Source organism: Balaenoptera physalus (assembly GCF_965194825.1).
Source record: "Balaenoptera physalus genome assembly, chromosome: 3".
NCBI lineage: Eukaryota > Metazoa > Chordata > Mammalia > Artiodactyla > Balaenopteridae > Balaenoptera > Balaenoptera physalus.
Genome location: NC_138890.1, coordinates 112,876,419 through 112,888,129, shown reverse-complemented (window position 1 = coordinate 112,888,129; position 11,711 = coordinate 112,876,419). Strand labels below are relative to the sequence as shown.

At 34.0% G+C, this 11,711-nt stretch overlaps 1 protein-coding gene across 17 annotated transcripts in view; it reads right to left on the bottom strand.

The window, feature by feature from the left end:
* SSBP2 (single stranded DNA binding protein 2) overlaps positions 1-11,711 on the bottom strand; it is a 292,867-nt gene that overhangs the window by 222,239 nt on the left and 58,917 nt on the right. For all 17 annotated transcript variants that reach the window (XM_082458207.1, XM_082458198.1, XM_082458213.1 and 14 more), the window contains one exon: positions 2,480-2,552. In XM_082458207.1, coding sequence (XP_082314333.1) covers positions 2,480-2,552 — 73 coding nt within the window. The remainder of the gene's footprint in view (positions 1-2,479; positions 2,553-11,711) is intronic.

Here is an 11,711-nt window from a genome sequence, read left to right as displayed (position 1 = left end):
AGCGGATACGGAAGGACGACTGTATCTAGAACTCTAGGGTATACTCAGCAATGGCCTATTACAAATCTACCTCCAGACTTCCATTTTAAAATCAAGGTAATTTTGTATTTTATCTTCTATTATTTTTATTTTTAAATAACTATACAAATATATATACATATATATTTCTTGTTTTAAAACATTCCACAAGTAAGGATAAAATTCCCCTTTGATTCCTTTAACATCCCCACTCCCATCAACAACTAGTCTGGAATGTATATTCTTTCAGACCTTTACTATACTTCACATTCGTAAGTATGTACCCACAAAAATATATACGATTGCTTTATGTTCAACGATTTCCATGTAACTATTCTGGGAATCACATACACCCCTCTCCAAAGTCCAATAATATTGTGTCTTCCTGGTGAAAATAGTTTATTTTCAGCTTAACTGATTCCTCTTGTGAAATTGAACCAGATTAATAATTCAGAGATATCCTCAATTTTGTATTCCAAATGCAGCCGGAGAAAATAAAATCATGGTAAATACTTGTTAAAAAAATGTGTAAATCTCTTCTGGAATTATAATTTTATTTTTACCAAGTAGCTCTAGAAAAGTTGTATATCCATTGTCCATTGAGTCAGAAGCATATCAGTACAGTATCTAGTTATCTGTTCAATCCACATAACTTATTTGAGTCCTAGTACCTGAACTTCCTTAAATACGTTAGCAACATTTTTCTTTTTTGATGAAGTGATTATTAGTGTTGCTAAGAAAAAATAGTCTTGGGAACCCCCGAGGACTCAGAAAATTGAGCCAATCCAAAATGCTCCTTTATATAAGGAAAGTGACCAGTAAATTCTTTTATCAAGTTTCATCAAGTTTTCAAATGCATTAAAATAAAACTTGAAAATCTCCATAAGTAGCTTTAGTTTCTTTTAAATATAAGTTGGCAGTGATTAAGAATATAATTATTAAAAGCATTCTCTTTGCAATCTCAGTCACTTTATAATATCAAACAGTGAATGTGACTCAGAAAGGTTACAGACCAAAGTCTTCTAATTAATTATTTAATGAGATATGGATATATTAAACTTCTGTTTTGCTTTAAATAAACTTTGAAATCACATTTTTATTACATTGCATATATTCCTTCTATAGTAAAACAATTGACCTCTTAAGTTCTGAGCATACCTCTCAATTTTCTTACTTGCAAACAGGCCCTAACAGTTCACATATATTAATTAATTAGATAAAAGATTGGGGGGCTACTACGTGTGTTTGTTTACTTGTGTGCTTGTTGGAGGATAGTGAATCTCAAGAAGGCTGTACCTCAGGCAGGGCACTTTGGTCAAGGGGTTGCCCGTCATATCCCTGATCTGGAAGGGGCAAACTAGTGAGATCACTAGAGACAATGTAATTTTGATCAGCACTGTCCCACAGAAACATAAACATATGCCACAAATGAGAGCCACAGATGTAATTTAAAATTTTCTAGTAATTACATTAAAAAAAGAAAAAAGAAAAATAATGTTAGTAACTTTATTTTGTCTAATATATCCAAAATATTATCATTTCAATGTGATCAAAAATTAAATTATTGATATTTTATATTCTTTTGTTCACACCAAGTGTTCAAAATCCAGTGTGTAACTTCATACTTACAGCACTTCTCAATTGCATTAGTCATATTTCAAGTGCTCAAAAAGTCGTATCTGGCCAGCGGCTACCATACTGGACAGCACAGATATAAAGGGGAAACCAGGGGCTTTGGAATTAACATGGACCTAAGGTTTGAATTCTAGTTCCATAACTTACTAAGCTATGTGACCATAAGCTAGTAATATAAACTCCCTGAGCCCTGTAGCTCTTATCAGTAAATCAGGAATAATACCATATGCCTTGCAAATTTCTTAAAAGAACTATAGATAATATAATATTTATTATAATTATAGATAATATGCCTGGCATATATATAACTCAATAAAATCCTCCTCATCCTCATCATTATATAAATTAGAGAAGGAAAAAATAACATTGTATGAGAGCTCAAAGTTTAAAATATTGTGAAGGAGAAAAACAGAAAGAGAAACAAGAACTTGAAGCAAGATTATCAAAATGTTTTCTAACTGAAGTTTCAGTCATCAACCCACTATTATCCACACAAAACAAAAACAAAAACCATATTTTCCAAAATTGTGAATAATGCCAAAATAAGATATTGCTAAAACTAGAGATATGATGGTGTTTAAAGGTTCTATTTCTACAGGGAAAAAATGGCTGGAAAGTTGAGTAGGAGGTTATTTGCATGGACATGGAATTTTGGGATACTAAAAATGCTTACAAACAATCTACAAAGAGTATATTATGCATTCTGATAACTGAGCATTCATTATATAATACATAATGATATTTTTTTCAAATAATTGTTACAGTATATTTTTCATTCACTTATATAGGATATCAAAATACAATGCAGAAAATATACAAAACATACCTCTGATAAAAATGTCTGGGCCGATTTCTGAGCTCCTACATGGAGCAGATATTCATATACGTAGAGTGCTAACCTGTAAAATGAGTAAAATATTTATTGAGAAGAGGTATATTTAAAATTCATTCTTTAAATAATGCACACACCTTTTCATTACAGAAATATTTTTCACACTAACAGTGACAGAAAATCAACTCTTCCAACATCTTTTCAATGGGAGTTTATACACATATGTTCAGAAAGAACTTTAATTAAAATAGGACGCAAAAGAATAAGACACATTTAGGTGTTTCTTGGCACGAAACACCTAAATATGGATTTTTGTCTTGGATCATCTAACTTATCAAGCCCTCAATTCCCTTTGTTATACCTAGTATGAATTACTAACTTAAAACCAAACATTAATAATTCCCATAACCTACTTGAAGGTCTAATTATTAGTAAAACAAATGAATTAAGTTATTGGACCTTTACAACAACACTATATCCTTCCATCTTTCTGGTGAATGTTAACATAAACTCCAGCTGTTTACATATCCGTATGCCAAAATGTGTGTTGAATGTCCATTTTAATATATTTGTTCAGGCACTCTCTCCTTATTCTTTAGTTTAGATTGCTAAACCAATAATATTTTAGTTTAAAAGAAATTCAAATTAACAGCAAATCACAGCATTAAGTAAACTTTAAAGATACCAGATTATATTAAGCATTTGGGTGCTTAGAGTTTAAAGGTTAACACGGAAGTACATATAAATTTATCACTCAAATATAGAATATTAAGTATGCACTATACATTTATACTACTCTCATTATCTTGTGGATTCAGAATTTTAAGCTACACCATGTGGCTCAATTTTAGTTAAGCTGTTAACAAAATATTATTCATAAACCTAAATTAGTCTGAGGCAGTATTTTTAATGATATCTTGGACTGATGCCCAGATGGCTCACAACAGTTCAGTTTCTGCTACACTGTATTTACCAATATTGAGCCAGGTTTACAGTAAACAAAACAATGTAACAATAACCACAGTTCTGTAGAGCTACTCCATTTCTCTTGCCAAGTGAATTTATGATTGTTAAAGACTGATTGCATTTGAAAAAATGAATATTTTCCCCATTTTCATGAAAACATAACATGTATTTGTCATGAAAAGGGAAAGCCTGTATATAATCACTTGCTCTGTCCATTTAATTCTTTCTCCATTCCCAAACTGCCAAACTCTTAAGATGAGAATTATTCTGTAGTTACTAAGCACCATGAGCAGACATCTGTTAAAGTTACTCATAGATGAAAAGTATGTTGTTGACACTGAGTATACGAATATAATTTAGAAACATCTCCTATTCTGTTCAAGTTGAATGCCACTTCCTGGATCAGTGTTTCTCAACTCTTTTTCTACCCTAACACAGGTAGTATGTCACATCCCTGTGTGATGCTCCCTGAGGAAGGTTCATACCCCAAAGTATGTCATACGGGATATGGGAATTGAAATGTTCCTGTAGTTTCAAACAAACAAACCCAACTGGTGATTCTTATCACACATTCTTCAAACACACATATCCACATACTCTGTCTCTCCACTAACTACTTCCAAACCCATCACATGATTCCTGACCATGATGGCAGATTTCACCTTGAAAAAAAAAATATTTGTGAATTTCTCCTGGAGACACTGAAGCCTCAAAATTGCCTGCCAGTGGCAGTGTGGCCCTACTGCCTATGGCCCTACAGCCTCGGGTTATTCCTTGTGGCTTGTAAAATCTTGGGCCTAGAGCCATACCAGTGGTGCAGTCTGGACAAGAAAGCCAGGCCTAAGTCAAAGGCTCAGCAGTAAGGATGTTCCACCAAGCTTTGGGGAAGTTGGAAGTGAGAGGCACTAAGTGAAGCAGAGGCACCGTGGTGGGTCTGGGGGGGGGGGGGTGCGATAAGAAAACAGACCCCAGAACAGTCAAGGCCAGAGCACAACTGTTGCTGTGTCCTTGCAATAAACACCATTCCTTAAAGTTAAGCAAGCCACTTCCTTGTAACCTCTTCTTTGTAATATTAAAGGAGATAATATATTTCTTCTATGTTTTCCCCCAATTAATTAGGTAGCAAAAAGTATATCTCTTTATAAGTAGAATTTAAAGCAACAATCTCCTCTCTCTCAATGGGCTCAGGACAGTGATTCTAAAAGACCTATTGGCGGAGGCACAGAATCAATGGGGGGAAGGGGTTTCAGACCGCAGAACTAAAGATTTTGAAGCGTCTTCCTAGGGGTGTGCTTGTCCTCCTACCCTTAGAATCTGAGCTGTAGCAGGACATCGTGTTGTTATCAACAGGATGATAAAATGGGACAGGGCTGAGAAAATCTATCTATAACACCGCCTCATATATCCATGTTCTGTAACTCCCTTGAACAAAATGAACGCTTCCCAGGCAGTCAGGACCTATACTCCAGAGAGAGTGGCAGGGAGCATCATATGGGTGAACAGTTAATCAACTCTACTGCCTTGATGACTCCAGAATACATCACTAGCAAATCTCCAACATTTTAACTACTACCTCTGTGCATAGGATTTTCCAAACCTATGTCTTTAGCCCTATCCTCTCTACCAAGCTCCAAACCTGCTTCTCCAAATTACTGTTTGAAATTTCTAGCAAGATAGCTCTCTCTTAACTTGACCATGTGCAGAGTTAAATTCACCTTCTCCCTCTGTTTACAGTACCTGTGCTCACTTTCAATGAAACACAATTTCTGAGTCTCAGTTTCCTCATTTGTAAAATGGGAAGGATACTTTCCTTGTAGTATTGTTGAAAGGATCAGACAGCACAGTAAATAGTAACAATGACTGCAACAGTTTCAGCTCATTCTGTTACATGTTATATTACCAAGTCACATACTGGATTCCAACGCCACAGCCTCTCTCACATTTGCCATTCCTTTCTATCCTCCCTCCTCCTCCTGAAGAACCACTAGGAGCCACATCAATAGGAGTATTTGTTCTACCTTCAGATACAGATACTGTGTATTTCCCATTAGCTGCCTACAATAGAGGCATTAGGGCCACCAGAAGTAAGAATCTCCAGGAGGTTCTGGGGGAAAAGCCCTGCAATAAATTATTTGTGTATGAATACAAATGATTCCAGGGGAGTGAGGAGTGACACTTGTCCATCCGTGCAGATGAATCATAGCATGGTCCCTTACCTAGTGACAGGAGATCATCAAACATTTTATTCGGATTCAGTTTCTACTGGACAGTGAAACTTTAAAAATAAATATTGAATATACAAATATTTAAAATGTGTACACTCTCATATTAACATTTTCATTTTCCTTTTTAGGATCTTTAAGAAATTTAACTACTTTTGATAAAGTACAGAGTGGCTATTTAATCTAGTGGCTTATAATGTGATCCAATTACACAGAAAAAAATTAATAATCATGCAGTAAGAGTTTGTTTGCAGAAAGTAGACACAGACTTTTTTTTTAAACATTGATTAATGAAAAAGCATATCAATGATTCATGGATCATATGCCTTTAAATTACCTTCATTTCATTCTAAATTTCAAATAGATACCAATGACTGAGTTAACAAAATCATGACCAGGAATTCTAGAGAGGAATGCAAAGCCAGAATGCAAAATATATCTGAAACAGCTCAAGACCTTCTGTACTCCCTGGTTACTGCAGGCTCTTAAGCTTTAAAAGTAAGAGCAAAGGTAGAGGTTAAAATGGGAAGAGAACTGAGAATAGCCAAAGCCTGAGCCCACCTGGCACTGCCCTCAAAACAGTAATTACATATCACCTACCCATGCGATTCACACTCAACTCACTGTCCCTCAGTTACACACATATACACTCATGGGTGCCATCGAAGGCAGAACGGAAAAGTCAACCACCACTGATAAAACTTCACAATTCAAATTCTATCAATCTCCAATTCTGATAGGGTCAAATCTATTGATATTTCAACTAGACTTCATGGATTCAAAATCTCTAATAAATTTGGATGTTGACCAGTCTACAGTTTAACTTTTTAACCTATTTACAAAAGGAAAGGGGGAAATCCCACTCACTTTACTTCGCACATGATTCTGACAAAAGTGGATTTTTTTGTTAATTACAAAATATATAATTAGAAGGGAATTAAAGACATATAAAAATGAAAAGAACACAGAAAGATGTTAAACCTCTGACTACCCCCCACCAAAAAAACCCCAAATAAAATTAAAAAGCAATAATGAACTGAGAAAATAGGATATACAATCAATAGGACAACAAAAGGCTAATATGCTTAATATATAAACAGCTCATATAATATGTCCTGCCAGAATAAGAAGACCTTAATTTTTAAATAATGAGCAAGGATGGACGTTAAAGGTCAAATAAGAATGGCTACCTATGGCCAGTAAATAATCCTAAGGAAAAATATTCAACCTCCCAGCCATAAACAATATTTTAAAATTTCACCAATCAATGTACCAAAGACTCTAAAAACATTAAAGCATTCGGTGCCTAAAGGGTAATACATGGACATGTAAATGGTACAGCTTTTCAAGAAAATAACATGGCGAAGTGAAAAGGTAAGTGAATGAGTAAAAAACACAAGTGTAGAATACCTTGTATAGTACGCTCCCATGTATATGACACATATATTCTTCAGAGGTAATTCATATACATACAGGCACAGGAACAACAAGCTTAACTCACCAGGCTTCCCCCTCTAGTGGAAACATATGTATCCAAACAGTATCTTTTATTGCAGGGATTTTTTTCCTAGGGAGTGGGAGCCTAGGATAAGAGGCAGACTTTTTTACTGCATAAACTTTCTTCTGTTTGATTATTTCCCCGTACTTCTTCTATTACGTATTTAAAAAGAAATAAACAAGTAAATAGGAAAAAAATAATAAACCTTTTGTGACCTTTGACCCAGTAATTTCTATTCTAAAATACTATTTTAAAGAATTAATCCGAAATCCAAACAATTTATAATGAAGCTCGTGGTAAAATTATAGCAGTGAAAAACTGGCAACCTAAATATCTGATAAAAGGGGAATAGTTGGATTGTGATATATGCAGGTGATGGGAAAATATATTTTCGAAGATGTTTAATGAAGAAATGTTCGTAATTCATTGTTAAAAGTGTGAGCATATATACACAGAAATATACATACTGCATTGAGAAAAAGAGTAGAAGGAAATATGAGTTATAGCTACTGGTAGAAATATTAATAATAGAAGAAGCAACAGATGAAGTTCAACTAGTATGGATGTAGCAGAAAAACTAAATAAAGCATAAAACCAGTATGGTCTAATCAGAGTAAGAGCTAACATCCCCATGCCTCCTTCAGAAGGCCTGAGGACAACTCTTGTTATAGCACTGTCCTCTAATTAACAATCATAATGGTAGCTTTGTGTCGCCAGTAAAAGATTAAACTTTGTGCCACTCATACTATACAAAAATCTAAGATATCTTTTCAAAACCAATTTGGCAATAAGTATACGTCAAAAGCTTGCTAAAAAAAGTTCACACACTTTGACCCAATAATTCCATTACTGGGAGTCTAGCCTAAAGAAATTATCCTAAATGTAGAAAAGCTTAATGCCCAAAAATTTTTAACCAAAGAACATGTAGAACAATCAAAATATAAATAAAAAGAAAAATGGCTAGATTTATAGTAAAATATTTTGCATTAATTTCATGTTTGAAAATATAACTCAGAATTTAGATATATTCATTCAACAAGCACCTAAGAGACTTCCCCCTGCTTAATTCTTGAACTTTAAAATGTGAGAAAATGTTATAACCATACCACCAAATAAAATTATTTCAAATTTACTTTGTGAAAATTACAAAATCTAACAAGGAAACAAATCTTTACCATTCACATGAACAAAATCTGTTACATGCTTGCCAAGAGGTATCATCTAACAGTACTAAGACAGTTAAGTATTTAACAGCACATCTACAACACATAATGTCATTTGGAGTCTAATTACAGCAAATTCTCAACTACACTTGTAAATAAGGACTTCACTGCCTGGAAAAGGGGTAAAGAATTTACTTCACTCTATAATCTAGCTATCTAATTTGAGATTAAATCTCTTGCTCTGAAGGAAATGGTAGAAAATAAGGAACTATGGATAACATATAAAAAAGGTTTTAAAGACAGTATTGTTAATTTGCAAAAAAAGTTCTCCAAGCTACACATAAATAAAAGGTGAATACTACCTATAGTTCAGATCTAATTCCTAACTCTCTCTCTACATACACATATATGTACATATGTCAATATCTATGCATGTGTGTATAATACATCTATATAAAACAAATCATTATTTCACAAAAGTCAGTCAATAAAAATGACCTAATGTGTTTAATCTGAATTTATAGAACAGTTAAAATGGATATGACTGTTTAAATCATAGAAACAATTTTTTTAATCTTATGAACAGGATTCATCAAAAGTTTTCTTTATATTATACATGCTAGTTATAATAACACAATTTAATGTTCATAAAACTTTTCAGGAATGTGTGCCACTTGTGGATAACATTTAATCATGCCTCACAATATATTCCTATGAGGCAGAGTTACGAACTATGTATAAACATCATTAGGTAAGTACTCATACAATGAAAAGTCCAACTACCAATAAACAGCTATGTCTGTCAGCCTGGCCATGATATCCTATATCTACTCTTCACACATTTACCTATTAAATAACCTGTCTTTTGCATGCCATTCTTTTAATATTCCAAAAAGATGCAGTGTTGAAACTGAAAAGCAAGAGAAAGTAGCCATTTAATATGAGAAAACATACATCCATCCCAAACTTCAGTGATGAAAACTGATTTCGCCATCTTCTTACATTTAGCAAGGAAAAAGGAAAAAAAAAGATTCAAACATAAAGCCTTCAAATTAACAAATCCCCACCTGTAGTTTTAAAATTCTTTTGGTTGATTCACTATATGTGCAAAGGTAGAGGGAAGACACAGTAGGAGAATTAACTTCAAAAAACAGCTGTTCCTAATTTCTCTTGAAATTAAACTACTATAACACATTTTGTCTTGTTTATCTCTGTATCTCCAGCACCTAAACTAGTGAGTACCCAATAAATATTTTTTAATGAAGGAATGACTCTCTTAAACCAGGCATGAGGCACTTACAGAATCCTTTGGTTTCCTCTAGTCAAGGCATTCAAAGGGAAAGCGTAAGGAATCTCCTTAGAGACCTACTTTAGCATTGACCTCCTCGTAGTATCCTTAAGCTTCAGCCTCTCAATAAAATACTATCGTTTAACAGCATGAATGTTACTAAAACAATTCCTTCACACTGATTCCTATCTCTATATACAAAGGGTAATTTTTTTAAAGAAATAAATTAATCCATTTAGTTGTGGGTGGTAGATATCTGTTGTTTTGTTATTTTTAATAAAACAAATCCTCAAAAGACAATAACCTCCCTCTCGCCTACATCCTTAAAGGAAATAAATCAAGGTTAGGAAATAAACAATAAAAAGATTGTAGAGGGCTAGAAGAGGGCTATTTTATAAAGAATGGTCTAGCTGTTACATTTAACACTGGTGAGTAGTATGTGCTGCAAAATGCTACATCCAAAATCCACTCCCCATCTTTTGTCCTTAAATCCCAATGTCATTAACTCGAGAAGCCGCAGACATAGAGAACTTAGAACAGATTAAGTTCTCCTAACGGACAGTAAAAAGTCATGTGGGATCTAGATTCCTACCCACTGCTATATTTAAAATGGATAACCAACAAGGACCTACTGTACAGCACAGGAAACTCTGCTTAATATTATGTAACAACCTAATCAGGAAAAGAATTTGAAAAAGAATAGACACATGTATATGAATAACTGAGTCACTTTGTTGTACACCTAAAACTAACACAACATTGTTAATCTACTATACTCCAATATAAAATAAAAACTTTTAAAAAAGTCATGTTGGATTTAGAAAAAAGAACTCTCTTATTCCTGATCCATTGTATAATTCCACTGTTGACTAATGACACGTATCAGTATCCACATGTGTCTCCTAAGTGATAAAATGCCAAGAGTTAGCCGGATCACAGCTAGCTAACAAGTAGCAAGGAGCATTTGGCAGCCACCGAGAGACTGCTCATGGGATTGTAAGTAGTTTAGCAATGAAACTAGATCAGCCTGTTCAAATTTTCAACAGAGCTTACAACCTGGTGCTAAGGAGGTGTGAAAAATTAGAAATCTGTTTCTAACATTGTCTTTTTAAAGTTCTTCATCATAAACAGTGAAGCTAAAAAACAGATTTAGCATGTCAAAAACTGTCTATGCAACCACCCAATAATATTAATATCCAGCCTTTGTTTCAAATTTACTTAGTCTATTTTCTATACTCTCAATATCAGTTTTAGAGACTAGATACCTGATATACATAAAGATACTGAAGATACTAAACAGAATTAAATGTTCTGGTGCAGAGATAATTGCATCAGTTAAGACTGACAGGGAAAGGAGTGAAAGATTTAACAGTTATTAAATGGATAGCTGGGCATAAAAAATATTACTTTGCTGATGTGTCATTGATGTCATAAATGATAGACAAGTAATGCTTGGGAGTATGGATTTGGAATTAAATGATTTGGTGTGCTTAGAGATAAAAACACTTGCCTTGTGCAGACAGGCAAATTCATGATTAAAATGACTATCAATAGAGGAAATAAAAAGGCTAATATATAAAAATAAGAATTAATTTAAAACTACTCAAGAGTTTATAGAAATATGGTTATTTATAATATAGAAATATGGTTATTTGTAAAATTTAGTAAAAATTTCTATCCATTCTTTAAAATAATTGTTCTTGCTATAATCTCTCATTTGATTTTTTTTCATAAATTTATTTATTTATACGTATTTAATTTTGGCTGCATTGGGTCTTCGTTGCTGCACATGGGCTTTCTCTAGTTGTGGTGAGCGGGGGCTACTCTTCGTTGTGGTGCACGGGCTTCTCACTGCGGTAGCTTCTCTTGTTGCAGAGCACGGGCTCTAGGTGCGCGGACTTCAGTAGTTGTGGCGCACGGACTTAGTTGCTCCAGGGCATGTGGGATCTTTCCAGACCAGGGGTCGAACCCGTGCCCCCTGCATTGGTAGGCGTACTCTTAACTACTGCACCACTCCATCCACTCTTAGAGCTAAGCTATATACATTGGAAATACAGTACTGGGTATACTTGATAATAGCACTTAGTCC